The following is a 19,376-nucleotide window of genomic DNA, read 5'->3' as shown; positions in this document are numbered from 1 at the left end:
TATCTCAGGAAATATCTACCAGCTCCCGAGAGATACGTGGTCTGTTTGGGCAAAAAATACTGGTGACACAGTCGAGTAATAATGTTCTCTGACGCTTCCTCCTCCTTGTCTAGCTGCCTCTTTCTAACCCTTCAGCATGATGGAATTTAATTAACCGCAACAGGAAAGAACATTTGGTCCATCACAATGGGAATTTGTTTCTGGTTCCTCACAAAAACAACAGCCATGACACCTGTCCTTGATGAAAAGTAATGAGCTGCTCATAGGTACTTCATTTCAAAACAGTTTCCTGCAGCTGGTGTTAAACTGCAGTTCAGAGTTGAGTCAATATAAAAGTGTACAGACAATGGAGGGTTGCTGTGACATGTCATGACGTGACATGACAAGATATCAATGTCAAATTACATGACAGTAATTATACAACATGACAGCATGACACAACAGGAAACTGCCATGACATGGCTTAAAATGACATGACACAATTTGATGATATGATTTTATATCACATGATGCATCATAATAACAAAACACAATTAAAGTTTTCACTACAGCGGCAACACTTGCAACATAAATGTAATGAAATGACATGACACAACAGTGGAATAGCATGACATGGCATTACATAACATGACATGATATTTTTTATTTATTTGAATATTTATACTCCAGTGTTGCTCCTTTACTAGTAAGAAACCTCAGTACTTATTTCAACATTGGCATCATACTGTTATAATATGGTCTGTAGAATGACATGGGATGTCACGTTATATTACGGCACAACTTAGTATGTCACATAATGTATGAATACCCATACAGTATACAAAGTATATAGCAATATCAATCACATGACCCATTGATATTTTGGCACTTTACTGGAAGGAAAACAATAGCCTTTTTCCTGAACAATACATGAAATTGCATTTACTGGCAAAATTTGTTTCATTGTTTGTTTGTTTCATTTCATGGTGGCTTTAAAAACCATGACAGCATAACATCATGACTCAGCAACATGACTGATCTACAGTATCTGATACAGTCTGAGATACAGAGCTGATGAGTACAGTAAATAGTCCACAGGATACTCAATATGATAAACTCAAATGAAACATCCACTTGCTTTTCTTATCTCTGACTTTATTCTTGGAGTAAATCAAAAATCCTGAAGCTTGCAAGAAGGAGGAATACAAATGCTGTCTTAAAGCTAAAATAGTTTCCCCAAGAAAAACATCACTCTCTGCCCATCCCTGTACCACAAATGTGCCATATTTTGAATGAGCACGTTTCACTTGTTGTGTTTTGTGAACTTTCCCTTGCAGTAGGGTATGTTGTCCAGACAGAACACTGTGCAGCTCAATAAAAGTGCAGAATAACACCTCTATGTTCCAGTACTGAAAAGGCCAATGGCAGCTCCAGTCTGCTGCTAGATGACTCGGTATCCTAATAAATCAGCAGGGTGGATCCCGGCTCTGCTTTCCACCACACACTGTTTGAAGTGGGGCCTGGCGGTTGCTTGCCAGGCCTCTGCTTAGTCCGATGTGGTCATGACTCAACTGGCCAAAACACCGTGCCGCGCCCCACCACGCTGCCAGATCCTAGCCAAGAAGTTGGGTACACACCGAAAAGGAAGGGCTTTAAAGGGTGCTCTGGTATGGATTGTGGTTCTGTGTAGAACAGTATGAACCCAGATGGTTAAATCTCAAAGTACTCTGAAAGCAAAGGAAAAAAGTAAGAAACCCTGGCACATGAAAATGCTCTTTTGTATTTGAAATGTTCTTCAGTGCTTCAGATTCCTCGGATTCAGTTCATTCGGGAATGCACAAAACAATCCGGTGTCATTAAAGATTTCAATTTTACTTTGTGGTTTGACTTGTTTCCACACGAAACATGACTCTGGGAGAGGATTTAACATCAGGAAGGGCTTAACTAATGGGACATGGTCGAGGCTTGATCATGCCTGGCTTGGCTGGGCCTCAACAAAATCAATGTCATTTTTTAGTTTTTTTATTGGATAGATCATAAAGGCTGGGATTTTCATACAGTGCATGTAATAGTAGGACAATATATTGAGGAATTTCATATGACCTTTAAATGATTGTTTAATTGGCCCTTCACTTAGCCATGCACCCTTAGTTACTGTTTCTTTACCAATTTAACTTCCCATTCTTCCACGCCACATATAATATGCTGTCTTTTTAAGATATAAAATAATTGACAAATGAATCAGTAATAAAATAATCTGCTAGTTTTAGGCCTAGTTCTGGTACTGTAGGTTCTGCATTGCTCCTTAGATACTTACAGTATATTTTACATATGTAGTTTTCTGTAAGTATTCTACTATAAATGCATATCTAGAGTTTTTTAATGGTGAACAAGTCTAAACAACAACTTTTTAGTTTCTGTATGGGCAGTTGTGACAACAGCAGCAACATGTCCTGGGATCTGCAAAGTATTTGTACATATCAGTACTGTCTTGTACCATAAAAGGTGATGTAATTTCGGTCTAAGAACACACCACACCACATGACTTGTGTGTTTTTTATGTTTCCAAACCAGCTTGCCCAGAATTGATCTCGAAGGATCAAGGCATTTTGAATTTAATTTAATTGATGCGACTACTGAAAACCAGAGAAAAGGGGATAGTGAAATATGCTGGTGCAAAGTTTGTTTGGAGTGAGATTCCTGCATGCTCTCTCTTGCAGCACATGGTTGGCCTCTGCTTGGCGTACACCATGTACAAGAGGAGCAGCACATGCATGCATGCCCGGCACTGTGGCTGGGGCGCGGTGCATCAGCCTCTTCCACCACACCAGGCTTTTGCATCCAAGCCAGCAGTGCCAGCAGCCACACTTCTCTGTTCCTGTTTGTTTTGGTCTTGAGGGAGGAGGACGGCAGATCTCTGAACCTCATGTGCTCTGTGGTTCTACTGTACACGTGTACGTTCATGTGAGCTCAAATGGTGGGAAAGTTGTTTATTTTTTTTTATCCTTACAGATTAATTATTTGTCTATGGCAATGGATGTGGTTTCTGCCCTTCCAAGTCATACCCCGGGGCAACATAATATTTACAGATGGAGTCACATTTTATCTGTTGCTCACTGGAAATTCTAATTTTGGTTTCTTTAAGTCTATCAGGGTGGCACAGGGAAATAGCAGTTAGTTTGAAAGATGAGATTTGTGTGATCAAATATAGCCATTCAATTTATCTCCGGCTAAAAATGGAGAATAAGCTAGGAGTCCTTAATATTTTTATCTCTTGAAACATTAAAATGAAGCTATTCATCGTATCAAGCTGCACATGCACAGCAAACTATTTCTCTTTTTTACTTTGGTTTATGTTATTTATTACAACACACCACTACAAACACCAGAGAAAAACTCTGTCTTACCCTTGTACAGGGTCTCGAAGCCCTCATTAAAAGCTGCTGAATTACCCTACAGTGGTTGTTGCAGCTCTGTTGGAGAAAGTAGTCGAGGAGACCCAAGACAAGGGGCTTTCTGAGGACTGTGAGTGCGTGGGAACAAACAGAAAAGTCAGTGTCATGTTCAGTGCATCCGGCAATAAATTGCATTTATGGCCAGCAGCGTGTTGTATAGCTTATATTGTGTGAGATCGCTCTGATGTGACTCATCGTTCCTGGCAAAGCACCACCAAGGCCATTATGACTGACATCATTTGGGATACAAATGTGTCTAATCTAAATGATAAGACATGCAACACTGCCATCTAGTGGGGGGACTTTAAAGTTTCAGCTCAGTGCTGTTGCTTTTTCTGCTCAAAGGGCCATCCAGGAACCTGATTGGCTGTTTTCTTTTGTTTTTGTTTTGTCTTTTTTTCTGTCTCTGTAGGTGATGGACAGCTCCATGCCTCTGATTGGTGAACACGTGGAGGAAGATAAACAGCTCATCACGGAGCTGGTCATTAACAAGATGGCCCTCATACTGTTGGGAGTTTCCACACCTCAGCCTTCCTCTGTCAAGGTGCATCACTGCAACATTGCTGACACATCGTTCTTACTTAATTATTACTACTGCTATTAATTTTAGTGCTGTAAGTATTGGAACTACAATCAGAGTTTCCATTCTAATCATATTACCTAACATTGTCAAACTCCTATAAAATTGCTATCATTCTTGTACTATAATAAACAAACATTTACCACCACTTCTACCATTATGAATGCTATCAGTGTTACTACTACTGTCATTACTGCTATTGATACTATTTTACTACTGATATTACTAGACATGTTAATAGCGTACTAAACAGCAGACATATTGAGGCTTTGTCAACATATGTGCCCACTGAGTAGCTTTCGTACAAATGAGTGGATGCCATCTTTGATCATAGTTTCCAGTCCTCCTTAATACATCCATTGGCTTGAGGGGGGCTGAACTTCGTTTAAAAACAAGTCCCTCCTCAGGGCCTTCTTAATGTCTTCTTTGAGCCATCCTCTCCACTGTGAACCGTAACATCCCTCCCACAGCATTTCAAATGTGTTAAACTGAGCCCCCACCCTGACTCCTTCAATTCCCACTACAATGGCTGTCATCATTGTATCTACTGATACTACTACTGCGACTCTCACAATGGTTTATGCTGGTTTTGACTGCATACTACACTGAGTATTTTTTAGCAACCTGGGTGTAGTTTGCATTCTACAGTTAAAACCTTACATAAGTTTGGTATATTTTTAGCCAATCCTAGAATAGTAGAGTAGCAGAGTATATTGAAATGCAACTATTTATAGGTCAAGCAATAATATTTTAGGTATGTATGGGCTTTTTATACTTTACCTTTGGAAACTGAAATTATGGAAAAAATAGAACTGAATAGCTAAACTAATGAAGTCAAACAGAGTAGCAGGTTTATCTGTCTCTCAGAAGAGAAAAGACACACTTGCTGTGTGATTTAGGTGAGATTAAAGATTAAAGGTCCATTTAATGTTTTGTTGTTCATTATGTGAAGCTGTAAGAACCTTTTAGTTAAATGTTTTACATTTTTGATTGATTATGAATGATTGTAAGACCGTTGAGTTGTGTTTTATGAAGTAAACCTTTTTTGTGGCACATTTTATTTCTCATCCCAAGATCAGAGGCAGAGTTTTTTGTTTGCAATGCCATGGAAGAATTAATATGCCTGCCTGACAAACATTTCATGACCACAGCTTTATGTTGGGTGTCTAAGTCCAAGTGTTCTGAGCACTTCTTCCTGTTCATGACTCAATAATGACTCTGTGTTCCTTCTTCCACAGACAACACAGCCCAGACGAGGTAGGAAACACATTTCTTTCTTTGTTATCACTGCAACAGAGTACTGGTTGCAGCAGTTTTATGGTGATGGATGAGTAAAACAACCAATCTACATGTTAGTTGTGTGTACCTGCTGCAGGGGGACACCGCTCTGCTTCCGCATCTCCGTCCCAGTCAGCCCAGGGTTCACCTCAGCGAGCCCGGTCAGCCACCACCTCTCCCAGCCAGGCCTTCCAGCCCGGTCCCATCCCTGCCTCCTCCGGGCCTGGAGCTCAGAAACAGTCACCACAGCTGAAGTAAGTCCTCAGTGTGATCCATGATACCGTTACCATGTGATTAATGTGCCAGATAATTATTTAAAAGACAATTATACTCTGGTCAGCGAGGAAGAGCCACACCTTTGATTTATTTCTTTATTTCTGCCAATAATGAATTGCTTGATTTGGGCCTGTATGTTTGGATATGGACTTAGCTGATCCATTGTTGTCTCCTTTCAGTTAACACCAAACAGCAGACAAAACTACAGTAAAGGCAAGCATTACATTGCTGTACGTAGCCCATAACTACAATTTTAGTCTAGTGATAGTCATAGTGCAGCAATGTTTCTATTGGTCAAACAAGCAGATCAAAGTTTAAAGTTAAACAAAGGTGAACTCTGTTCTGCGAATCTGCAGGAGAACATGGCCACACAGGATAGCTATGCTTGAATTTAGCCATCAAGCTTCAATAAAAGTCAAGATCATAAAGATAAGGATGGGGCAGAATGAGACCAGTATGGGGCCATGACCATCGCCATTCATTTTTACCTGAAACAAGGCGAGACCTATTTCCTTCAAGAGTTCAGTCCGAATCCCAAAGTTTGAAATTTCAAGCCTCTCCAAATTTATCATGTGAAAAGTGGTTAGTTAAATGACTGTTCTCTTTACTGCACAGCAAATCCCAGTCGTTGACAAACACCTTCACAGAGACATTGCGAGGAAACGTGACCGACGACGAGGCTAAAGCTGAGACCATCCGCAGCCTCCGGCAGTCCTTCGCCAGCCTCTTCTCTGACTGATAGCCTCCCCAGAAGCTTCCACTTCCTGTCAGTTGTCAGGTTTGAAAAAAAAAAATCCTGACTGGTATTTCTGTTGTGGAGTCTCCTTCCTCCTGAGAACCTCGGCTTCCTGTTCCTTCTCTTTCCTTCTGACTGTTCGTGACGTTTAACAACTCGTGCAGCCTGCTCTCCTCCATTAATTTTTCACTGGAAAGGCCAATAGGTTTTGGTGTTCTTATTCTTCAACAAATGACTGAAGATGTCAAATTTTAAAACCTGAATTATTCCCATTTGTTTCCCTAGAGGAGCTTTTGAGGGATTTGGGGCATAGGATCATACCAAACCTTATTTACATTTCTATAACTTAACTTATAACTCAGCTTGATGATCTCGTCTGTTTTCTCTTTGCTTTTCATGACAGTTTAGAAGAAATATAGTATACCATATACTGTAAGTTTCATTTTGATTTCCCCAACGTGCTAGTGCAGCTGTCTCCGAATACCCATAATCCAGCACTGCTGTGATCATGTTAGAGGACTGAGACATTATGAGGAATTTTGTTTCTGTAATTTGGTGTGTTTAAAGTCAAAAAGCAACAATAAAAAGGGTGTGTGAATGCCACCTGAAGTTAGTTCAGCAGTTAGCTGGTGGCAGCTTGTCCTTTCTAGTGGTAAATAATGACAGCTCCTAATGCTTGGTATGTAGTCGTTATTCTGCATTCTGTTTGTTCAACGAAACTGTTCATTACTGGGTCACATCTGATTTGTTTATATATTCATTTATTTATACAATTAGTATTAATTTCTTTTCATTACTTTAATTGACTCAGCTTCCAAACTGTTTGCAGATATCTACGGCAATATCCTTACCTGAAACTGTTCCAGTTAACACATGAGAAATGTCCTGAATCCTCAGGGTTCACCAGCGATTTTGAGCATCTTGCCAGCAGCCACATTTCGCAGACATCCATGTATCCATGTATTGGCTTTCATAGTAACTCCTCTATCTAACGTTACCAAAGTGCTTTTTAATAAGAAACAGCAAAAGTCCTCCTCCCCCTGACACAAACACACACACACACACACACACACACTGCACTGGGTCAAGAAAACAATCTAACAGCGAACCAACCAACCTTTGAGGTTGTGATTTCACAAGATGCAAATGCTGTACTGGCTTAAAGCCATCGTCTTCCATCCAGATCTTCCCCTTCTTTTTCTTAATGTTTTGTGCTTTGTGAATAGCACTGTGGTGTATTTTCTGTGGGGGACTTGTATCATAACTACTACTGATATGTGTTTAAAGGAGAACAAGGAGGGTGTAATATTTTGAGACTTAATGTGCTTAAATTTCCACTGACATATCTTTTGTCTACTTATTCTATACAATCAATGTCAGCTGGGATTGTAGGTAATTTATCATAACTCTTTATTTAGTTTTTGGTCCGGTGGTAACATCTGCAGTGGTAGCAAAGCAGACATCTTCTTCTTCACAGTTCATCTTGCTTTGGTGCTGCATGTAAAGTTTTGTGAATGCTCTAATTTCTTAATAATTTCCTCTGATATTTCCTTTACAGTGTAATTTTAGCAGAAATGTTATCAGAATTTGTTAGACTGTTTATACAAAGTACTTATCACATTGGCATCGAGATCCAGGAAATGTTTGGCAGTTAAGCGGTTAAAAGTGGTTGCTGACTTTCAGAGGAATTTCCTTTAAATGCTCTGATGGGACGGGATGCATTATTCAGATTTAATCATTAAAAACAATGACAAAGATCCATTTTAATTGATGAAATATTCATTTATGTGATAGAACCCCAATTATACAGGAAGGTTTTTGTAAAATAAATTTAAGATACCATTCTTTTAGAATTATTTGAAAGTGTGCAAACTAAATAATATCGCAGTTCTCATTGTTATCAGCAGAAAATTATATCTTTTGCAGGGAACCTTCACCTGTTTTATGGAAATGATTAGGATCAGTAAAATAAATAGTTAGAAATGTAATTTCATATAGTTGCCTGTATATTTGGCTTTCTATGCAGAGCACAGTCACTATCTAATAATCTGTAAATTGCTCTTTCTGCAGTAATTTTAAAGTGGTGTGCAGTAAAGTCATCTAGTGGTTGGCTCCATAATTACCTAGATGCCTCAAACTGAATAACCGTAGATATGCTTATTCCCTCTCATTTCATTTCAGAGAAAAAAAAAAACCCAAAAGTAATAATTCCTATGCCATCATTATTTTATGTCCAAATACCCCAAACAGAGAAGTGCATGTAGTCTGTTTCTTCAAATAGGACTTCTGAATACAGTACAGTTTTTATTGTTCTTTCCATAATGACAACAACAATAACCCTAACTCTAACCCTCAGATTTATTAAATGCATGAAGCTGTATAATATTTATAGTGGTGTGTGGGTGTGTATGTGTGTGTAAATTTGTAAATTTGCCATTATGATTAATAATAATACTACCACAAAAAAACTGCCCATTTCTGCAATAAGTTTTACATCATTTTGTTTTAAACTATGAGGCATGTCACTTAAACTTTAAAAGAAGCATTTATTTATTTAATCTAACCAAGGAAGTCTCGATGTCAGAACGATGACACACTAACACTGATGGTTCATCAAGCTTAAAAAGCTCAGCGTGCGTTAGCTTGACAAAATACACACGACAATGCTCAATACCAGCAACCGTACCAAGTAATGAGTACACAGGACGGTAGTTTTACTTTTACAAGCAGTTGCTCTGGAGGGTAAAATAATAGAATTGGCTGTATTTATCTGTGTTTAGCTGGCCGTTAGCTAAACCCTTACTGTTGCTACCTGCAATTTATAATGATAATAGAGAAAGTTTTCAAACAGTGGGTCATTGGCGTCACACTGGTAGAAAGCAGTGTTTTCTTGGCTGAAATGACAGCTGACACTAACATTTCTTTTAGCAACTGTAGCTAGCTGGCTAATTAAGCTAGTGTTAGCTCCATGAGGTGGTTGAAAACGCTGTCTCTATCTGACTGCTTTGAAACAGGAATGCTGTGGAAAAACATGAAACCTGCAGTGCCGGACTTTTACATATAAATGAACGTCTGTTACAATTGAAGCTGTTGCCAAATGAGTTCAAACTATGATGAAAAAAGCCTATAACAGTCTTGTAAATTTGTTTGTTTCCCACTATATCACCAGTGAACAAGTTCTATTCTTATCATGTGCTCCTGAGCGTGTTCTCGGCAACATACCTCAACATTAAGAAATCAGTGCTGGTGATATGTTCCTTTGTTGCTATTTAAGTTTAACAACAAGGTTTAACACTGTGATTCTTTCGCTTCAACCATCAGTCATTGGTTGTAATAATTCTGCCTCCAAAGATTGTTTGTAAAAGCAAAATTCAGATGTGCAGTCAGCTTCATCTGTGAGTAAATGCACTGGCTTGTCATTGAACACATTTGCGAGCGTTTCATCACCTTTTGGCACTGTGTCAGAATGGACCAAATGAGCATTTTGCAGTGTGATAAGCCATAACTAAACCATGAGGATTTACTATCCCTTATGTGCCACGCAATAATGGCTGTGACGTTACTGACATGCTGAAATATTAATAAATCACTGTGTCTGTTAGCTTTAGGAAGCATGTCTTGCCCTGCAGAGTTACACAGCAGTAACTGTTTTTGATTTTGAGTTAAAATTGATAGAATTCATATAAAAGGTTCCGTTTAATTACGTGCTACTAGTGGGCCTACATCTGTTAAGATGAAAGATGGACTTTAATGTCACTTTCCTGAGTTTTACTGCAATTTGGTTTTAAAATGCACCACAGGATCCCATATGTATGCCATATGTATCCACACCAATAGGGTCTGAAAACAATAAATGATCAGACGTTAGATAATTTTAGTTTGTCACTTGTATAGATTTGATTTTTATTATTATTATTAGGGTTGTTATCAAGGTATTTATTATTTAGGTTCAGATAAAATCTCTCAGTCAGCTGCTAAAATATCTGATATTTTTTGGTTGTCTCAATTCAAACTGTTTACTACCTCAAGCTCTGCAGAAACTGACAATAGAGTGGTAGTACTGGAAAAGATTTTGTGAAATGAGCAGAATTTCAGAAAATTCATAGTTAAGAGCATTTTCATGCAAAGAGGGAAAAAAATGGTGAGGAAATTGCTCTTTCAGTCTGAAGGGATTAGACTGACACATGGACTGTAGCAAAACAACAGTGAGGAAGAGTCTGGATCCAAGCACCAGCAGATGGACATAGAGTGTGTGTAGATTTTGTGCTCATTTCACAAAACTTTGTGAGACACAGTTGCAACTCTTCACCCCCATCTTTCCTCTTTTCCCGTGAGTTCAGTTAAACATGACATGTAATTTGTAGAAAATGCAATACTCTAGCTGTGTTTTTCTTTTAGTCACAACATGGTTGAGTCACAGGCTCAGCTTCAGGTGTGTTGAAGTGATTCATAGCCTAAACATTAAATGCTAAACTGAATATGCAGCCACAGAGACTTGCCATTAAGTACAGCTAATACTGCAAGGAAGATCAAGTCCACTTAAACGTGCTGTTGTAAATGAGAGACAAAATGTCAATGCACGGGTTTATTTGCCTTTCAGTCCACTGTGTCCCTGCCTCTCTGCTGAATGGTGGATTGTAATTGTATGGTATTTAAAGTGTAAGTAACATTCTGTATATTGGTGTAAATGTGGCATGAAAAAAGACCCCCCTCCTCGTGTGCCTCAGGTGTGTAAATTCGGTCGTTACGTGATCTTAATGTCTGGCTGCTTATTTGTGAGAAGTGTGATGCATCTCGTGTGTTTCTGTAATTTATTGGTATTAAGATTATTTTGCTTTCTGTATTTTTGTTCTTCAGTCTGAAAAGATTTCTGTTATTAAAAGTAACAAATTTTATTATACCTGTGGTCGTGAATTCCAGTTTCTATCAGTCATCCGCAGAGCTCCTCGTGAGAGCATTTGAATGTTTTTCTCCATTTATGGTCACTGTAGCAGAAGTCCTGGCTCTTACTGTACTTTTAAAAAGTCCTGCTTGAAACACGCAACTTTCAGAATATGTGATGATAATCCCAAAATCCCTTCATGTTGGATTACTACCATATTTTATTCCTCTTGGCATGAAGCGTGGGGTGTTAAAAGCTGACTGGCAACACGAGGCTGCAGAAAGGGAAACCTGCCGGACTCTTTCATCTGCTGCCCACTTCACGTCAAGCTTTCAAATGAATCGTGTTAGGTCCTAATGTTACAGAGGTAATATGAAACACATTCAGCCATGAATATGTCACTGCACACACACGCACACATTATTACTTTTCAAACAATGGCATCATCACTCAGATATTTCTCAGACGACTTCATGTCTGAGTGTGTCTGTCCGACTGAAAACGTTGGCAGTAGAAAAAAAAAAAGAAAAGAAAAAAATTACTCAAAGTTTGGTGGTGTATTCCGAAATGTGATTTTTTTTTTTTTTTTTGCCCGATGTAAACGTAAATTATTGGTCAATAATTTTTAGACCAGGATTAACTGAACTTTTATGCACTTGGGTGTGACAACATAAGCTTAACAACACCATTTGTTGTTTTTACAGTTGGTCTCAAAGACAGCTGTCTAAGAAAATAACACAATGGCAGGTTTGATAAAAGACTAAAAAGAAAGATTTCGAGCTATAATACATTATTGCATAACATTAAATTATGCTTCTCCTGGAAATGATCCTATCTTTAACTTCTATCAGGTCAGTTTATTACCATGCTCCCAAAGAATTTGCCTCATATAGTAAATGTAGCTTTTACTTATTTTAAGGAGGGATTAACCTCTTTCTATAAGGTATTGACCTTGGAAACAACAGATCTGTCGACCCCTGACCCGCTGTGACAACCTGAATCCTGAAACTTGTTCACAGTTTGTCCTGTACTGCACATTTGTTTCCCAGTCCGAGACACGTGTTGCATACCAGAGCGCTGGCAGCCTGATTGTAATCTGCTGCCAGTGTGATTTCTTGCATGCTTAAGGTGGAATGTCAGATCTCTCATCTGCCACAGGTCCCTGCCTGTCTGCAACCCCCACGCCTGAAACACACCTGCTCACCTATCTCTGCAAAACTGAGTTTACTGTTCATTTTTGCTCTGAAAAATAAGGAAACAATCATAAGAATCTTTGGTTTTTAATTTTCATTTGTGACCAAGTTCTAATCTGGATAGAAATCACCAGTATAGAGAGATGTTATAAACTCCTGTGGTGAATTAGTTAACCAGAAGGGGGCGTTGTCCTCTCAAGCAAAGTATCTTTCCTCATACCCGTGCTCATTTTACCTCTTAACTGATGATCTGGAATCTCTTGTCTTCATGATGTTTTCGTTTAAAACGTATCCGTTACTATGCTTCCAGTTGGAGCAAGTGCAAAGGAAGTTGTTAGTTTACAGGGTTTATGTTACAGTTTTATGATACTCACAAGTCTTCATTCTTATTAACAGTTATTAAGAGAATAGTTGCCTTTACCTGAGAAAGGACATCTAATCTTCATGTTTTCCGTTCTTTTTTCTCTTTTCATGTTCTGTCTCCCATGTGGGAGTATCACGCAGTGGCGTTCAGCTCTGCTCTGATTGGTCCAGCTTGTGAGCAGCCTCTCAGTCATGCAGATCACAATCACCTGAGTAATCATTGTGTTTGTGTCTTTGTATCGCTTGCTCTTCTTTGTAATGGCAATATGAGAAATGCCTGTCGAAGAGCTCTTTGAGATGAAAACGTAGCACAAATAAGATTTATGGGAGCTTTCAGTGCAGTTTGCAGACCTTTGGTTTGATTTTTGCCCCTGGTTTGCCCTTTGGTCCAGCACCTGCAGGGGTTTTTTTCTTTTTCTTTTTTTTTTCTCATGGATGTGTATTCATATACAACCCTAAACGTTAATCCTACAAAAATGTTAAAGCTCCACTGATGTGTTGATATTAATAATGGAAAAATGTAATGTCTAAGAAAAAAAAAGAAAAAAAATTTGAAGTCTAAGCAATTTATCACCACAATCTGCGGTTCGCCTCAGTTAGAACGAGTATTTCAGAGTCTGTTATTTCGTCTCAGACTTCACAGCGTAACTGTCTTGGTCCACTTTTGTCACTCTCATCGCCTTCAGTTCCACTGACAGTAGGCTGTTGCTTTCGGCAAAGACTTCTGAAATGCTGCTCAACGTCAAATAGCATCTAGCCACTGAAGAAAGTCAGATATTAAAGGCCCAGATATTTTTCTCACGAGTTAGTGGAGAGCAAGCCAAAGTGAATATTGAGCACATGACTCAAAATGATTGCTAATGTAATGTGTTTGTGTCTGCTGAATGCATATAAAGGCAGTTGTTTGCTAACACGTCAATCAGAATTCCTTTATTTATCCCTGAAGGGAAAAGGGAAATTTTGCCAAGTCAACTTTGTAAGGCAACATTACTGGTTATAACAACAGCAGTTTGATTGTGTGGATTGTGGGTAGTGTAGTACTACCGGAGTCTCAGAAGAATATAGAAATCAGACTCTCACTTTCACCATTCATTTACAGTGTTGCTCCCACTGATGACTAAATCATATTTCTTCCGAACACTGATGTGTCATGCCGATGCTGCAGGTGGAACTGTGCGAACAAAAAGCTCTCGGGAGAGCGAGCATTGATTTTAAGTGGCACCTCTATATTTAACCTTCGCTCTGTTTTATTCTGCTCAGTTTTATATGTCAGACCCTGAAGGTCTCAGCATGGATCAGAGGTTTCATGGCATCATTTAAGCACTGCGCATGTGCGCGTGTGTGGGCGGTTTTGTGTGTGAGTGCACTTTATTTGCTCACTTTCGAGTGTGTGTATACGTGTGTAAGAAACCCTTGTTCCCCTTCTCAGACTCGCCCGCATTATAAGAACGTCTTGGTCACCATAGTGAGTATCTTAAAAACAAGGAAAGGCCTTGGTTGCCATGGCAACAGCAATGCTTCATCGAGCACAGGATGAAGAGAAAAACAACGAGATGGAAATTCTCTACTTTGGTTTCCACAGTTCGTCGTACTTCTTATTTCCGTGTTAATGTGCCCAGAAAGAGATTGACAAATCTGGCCCTTGCGAGCTGGGGGGGGGACTTCTGTATCTTACCCAAACATGCTTCGTCATGTGGACAGTCGGTCGGCCCGCTCGACCTCCTGAGACACAAGTTAAATTCCCATCTTTCATCTTTAATGTGATGTGTTTCCTGTTTCAACAAGATGCTGCCTCAAGACATCATGCAGGCCAGGATTCAGGGGAGAAGAATAGATTTTTTTAAGATTTCTCCAAAATCACACTCTCATATCCACATATACAAAACAAACATATTTCTTCACGTGCTCCTAGCATTTAGACAGAATTGTTTTTTCTTTATGGAAAAAGTTAATGAGGATAATCTGCAGACTTCCAATGGAGTATTTCCAGTGAAAACCGTCCATGCTGATTCCACTCATTGACAGAAAGACAGTTCTGCCAAACATCAGCACATGAATAGAACCTTCTACCTGGCCAGAAGTCATCATGGGTAAAAAAAAAATATATATATATGTATTTTGGAACACAGCACACTAAGAGCACTCTGCATGTAGATTTAAGAGGAAAGAACACATGTTATGTTTATTATGTGAGATATCTTACAGCATATCTTAAGACTGCTGCCTCTCTGGCTATAAATATGCTGCAGTATTTGACATTTCGAAATATAAATGGTTTGTATACTTTACTACACACCACTTTATTACAGATTTATGTCAGTGGGAGAATCCATCGAAGCCATCATTCAATAACTTTGCAAAACTATGAGTGCTAGTATTTGGCTCATAAAGAAAAACAAACTAAAACAGAACACTTTTTCCCGTTTGGGGGCAGGAATGTGCTCATATTTCATCAAAATCATTAGGATTATAGGTAACATTTTTTTTATGGGTTTGTGGTTTCCAGTTTATTTCTTAATGATTTCCAAGAGATTTCCTGGAACATTAATTTGGTACTAATTTTAGACTAATTTAGTCTTCCAATTATTTCATTCCAGTTAATTGCTAGCGTTTAGCCAGTGCACAGCAGGTCTGCTGAACACACAACATACACGGAATACAGAAAATCCTATAATCCTGTAATCAGAAATGAATGAAATCATTTTTTTCCAGATAATTATGGAGTGTTGTTGGAAAAAAAATCTGATCTGTAAAATACAGAGGATTTAGAGTCTTCTAGATGAGTCACAAGAATTAAAAAAGTAACACATCTGAATTTTATGTGCTTTATACATTAGATTAGATTAGTGGATAAGTCATTTCATGAGTTTTTCATTATAGAAATTGTAAGGTAGAATTATTGTAAAGACACTGTCTGAGGTGGATCAGACGTGAGCACTTTCACAGGCTGGATGCTCCATGACATTTAAAAAGACTCTGGTTGATGAACTTGAGGCGATGATGTTTTTCTCCTCCAGAGCGGATGTACTGTATAGCATTTTGGAAATAAACTCTTGAAGTTCAACTTAAACAGCTTGTCAGTGTATCTCCAGCCCATTCTGGGGAGAAGTATGTGTTGTTTGTATGAGATTGGGCTGAGGAGAAGAGAAGAGCTTTGGAAAGTCAGCCTGTTTACAGAGGGAACATTACCCCTCTCTGTAGGCATTTCATTTCCTCTGCTATGAATCTCCTTTCTGTTTTTCCCCCGCTCTGCCTTAAAATGGAAAACTTCATTAAGATTGTCTCAGGAACTCGTCTGCCCTCAAACACATTCATAAAAAAAATAAATATATAGTGCATATGACTGTCCGACCTTCACTTCACTTGATTCCTATTGATTGACTTATTATGATATATGATTAGTTGTGCATTTTGTGGACTCTTCTGCTGTGTTTTTATCTCAGTCATTCATCCTGCCAGTCAGAATTCTCTCCTATGATTATTTATGTGAGTGTGTTAAAATCACCATAGAGCTAAATTTTCTCCATGATTGCATATCTAAACAGGATGTATGGGGATATCGGCCTCTGCAAGGATGTGGGAATTATTTTCGCTCTGGAGACGTTTGTTTTCCTCCACAGATGTTAGTGGCATCACCAGAGAGAATTACGTGCCTGCCGACAACGTTTGCTGAATATTTTCCTCCAGCTGAGCACAATGCAAGGTCAGATAATGTGTTTGCCAATTCTCAGTTCAAGGACAGTTGAGGTTTTTAAACCTGCATCTGGGAACTTGTTGTACTAGCAGTTTAAATATATATATATATATATATCTCGATAAAACAATCTCATCTCAAGGTGAATCTGAGTGTCTTCAGAGGAACATCACATAATCCTCACCAGCTGTTAAGATGAGAGTGTTTTGTTATCTCCTGTATCCAAGTTTGCCCTTTCTGTTATTCCAGTTACATTTTTGTAGTGTATTTTCTCTGTTTGCTTATATTATGTTTTGCACTTAAAAGAACAAAGCCAGGAGTCGCCAAGTGAATGCATGGGAGTTTTAAATACAATAAGCGTAGCAATTTGTTGTGGACATAAGCTAAATATAAGTTTCTAGTAGACCACTCTTTCCTCACCTTTCAAGCAAAGGTGTCGCCAGTTATGTTTGGAGGTTGATGGCAGCATGACTCTTGTGAACTCAGCATTCTGTATATTCCTCTGTGATTTGGTCATGTAGCATGCCCTATGCAAACTTTAGAAGAAACTGTGAGCATCCTTATTTCCAGTTAATTGCTTCAAAAGTGCTATCATGGTCCCACAGATGTCTACTGTCTGCCAGGAATGATAAAATGTCCAACTTTGGCGAAATCTAGACCCATTTGGGACTATTTTTGTCTCATTTGTCTCACCCTGGTGCACCAAGTCATAATGGGATCATTACTGATCCATTTGGCCTAAGAGGAGAAAAAAGTCTGCTCCAGCTTCAGTGCATGAAAACCCCAGTAGCAGTGGCTCCCCCATCAACAGCCACAAGGGGCAAAAATGAACCCATTACCAACTGAAAACAGAGTTACACAAGTTACGCAGATTTGAGATTTATGCTTCATCATAAGCACTGTGTACAAGAGGAAAGACTTACGAGGTGGTTTGGCAAATTCATGTCTTGTTATCTTTCTCTAATCCACCAACAAGCACACACTGGCTTTCCTGAGCTTCACTATGGAGGCCAGCTTAGGACTGTCTCCCACACAGTGGATGTGACAGGGCTCAGAAAAACGGATACTGTAGATTTCCTCTCCACTCTTCTTCTCTGACTGTGACTGTCTGTGGAAACATGGCATTGCATATTGCATTTAAATGTTGCTTTGCTCAAATCACTTTTCAAACAAAGGGTAGATACTGTAAGATCAAGAGACTTACCTTATGAAGGTAACACCTGCTTTCTAGATAACAGTAGTAAGAAAAAATCCAAAGTCTGATGCAAAGGTTTGTCTAGGGAATGTGGCCAGAATTTATTATTAATTTTTTTTCCTCTGTCCAAACATTATGACCACGCAGATTGTTTGCATGGACAAACATTTGTGAAGATGTCTGTACATGCCTATGCAAACACCCAAGCAGTATCAAGAGAACCACTTTCACACCTACTGTCCATGTCTGCTTTGGAGAATAACCAGCCAAGTGGCATCATGGGATCCAAACTTATATTTGAGTTTGAAAATGCAGAGTACAGAAATGACATCCATGTGTCTAAACCACAGCAATGCACAGAGAGCAAAAACTCAGCCAGGATGGAGATATTTCTGTTTCACCAAACATGGCACTCATGGTCTGGACATGTGGCTTTTCCATCCCTACATTTCCACTGTTAGCACCCCCCATTTGGTCTCTGTGTGCCCCCCCTTGTCCCATCTATGTTATAGTGATGTAAGAGATGAGCACAGTGTGAACTCAAACCCCAGAAAGCTGCAGTCACACGCTCTCATACCCATCATACTGCATCTCATCTACCCAGAAGCGTAGACCCTGTTGGCAATGACAACTGAGTGGGACCGATCCTCTGTGCTTCTCACATCACTCCCCCACAGTGATTTCCTTACGGTTCCAGAGCACCTTTTCCCTTTCATACCTGTCTTCCCTCAGAGCTATGGAGAATGATAAGTGGGCCCACGGCGCCTCGAACTCTTTACCCCCCACTCCAACTTTCAGAACATCACAGCATGACAGGAAATTGAGGAGAGGATACACACACCAGCCCCCTCCCTTCTGGGGCATCTTAAACACTTCCCCAACATGGCAGGACATCATGACCAGTGGGGGTCATACACATACTCAACTGAAGTCATATTGAAGTAACTTCTATTTTGCCAGATATGATCATTTAATAAAATTTCTCATCCGCCCTCATCTCTCATCAGTCTAGCAGTGCATGTATGCGCGCTCAAGCTCATGCACCTAAGCGGCTACAGTGGTGAGTCTGGCTTCAAAAAAACATCTTTGCAAATCAATCTGGGATGTCTTCGGCTTCCAGACAGTGTTTAGTTTCTGCACAGATTCTGTTAAGGTGATATTTTATCACTTTACACTCTCCATCTGCTTTAGTTGTTGTACAGAATGCTTCAGTGCTGTTTTGCTGTGATGCTCCAGAAATGTTTTCTGAAACTTTACCCAACTGCCCACGGCAGGGGAATTGTTAAATAATAACTGAATTTTGATTTTGAGGTGAGCTACTCCTTTAATGCTTTAGAAATCACTGCATTATTTATGTCCACCACAAGAAAAAAACCTGTCTTTCTGTTTGTCGGGATATTTCCAGTGTGTGTCTGTGTGCACACTCAGTGGTGTGGTTGCACATTACACACTAAAGGCTGTGGATATTTTGGCCACCCGGAGTATCAGATATGTAGTATGAACCTTAGGCCAGCGCAGTGGAAGCTCAAAGCTCCAGCAGCAATCAAAACCACTGGAGGCTGATGGGAGCTAATCGACCTGCCCGCCAGTCTGCAGTGCCCACTCATTTGTATGTTGTGTGTGAAACAGCAAGACTGTCGCTTTTGCATTGATGACTTTGTTTCACTAACTGAATTATATTTTTTTTTTCTTGGAACTGAAGGGGAGCACAGCTGGGTTTAAACAGTCAAAATTCATACTGAAGT

The 19,376-nt window shown here is 39.3% G+C and overlaps 1 protein-coding gene across 1 annotated transcript in view; it reads left to right on the top strand.

Annotated features, from left to right (window-relative positions):
• LOC124053448 (synapsin-3-like) overlaps positions 1 to 11,660 on the top strand; it is a 96,213-nt gene extending 84,553 nt beyond the window's left edge. The window contains exons 11-14 of the mRNA XM_046378609.1: positions 3,847 to 3,978; positions 5,253 to 5,271; positions 5,390 to 5,546; positions 6,184 to 11,660. Of these exons, the coding sequence (XP_046234565.1) occupies positions 3,847 to 3,978; positions 5,253 to 5,271; positions 5,390 to 5,546; positions 6,184 to 6,307 (432 nt within the window). The 3' untranslated portion in view covers positions 6,308 to 11,660. The remainder of the gene's footprint in view (positions 1 to 3,846; positions 3,979 to 5,252; positions 5,272 to 5,389; positions 5,547 to 6,183) is intronic.
• The last annotated feature ends 7,716 nt before the right edge of the window (positions 11,661 to 19,376 follow it).

The sequence above is a fragment of the Scatophagus argus genome, chromosome 22 (genome assembly GCF_020382885.2).
Source record: "Scatophagus argus isolate fScaArg1 chromosome 22, fScaArg1.pri, whole genome shotgun sequence".
NCBI lineage: Eukaryota > Metazoa > Chordata > Actinopteri > Scatophagidae > Scatophagus > Scatophagus argus.
The sequence above is the reverse complement of the archived record's forward strand: the minus strand, read 5'-3'. Positions and strand labels throughout refer to the sequence as shown.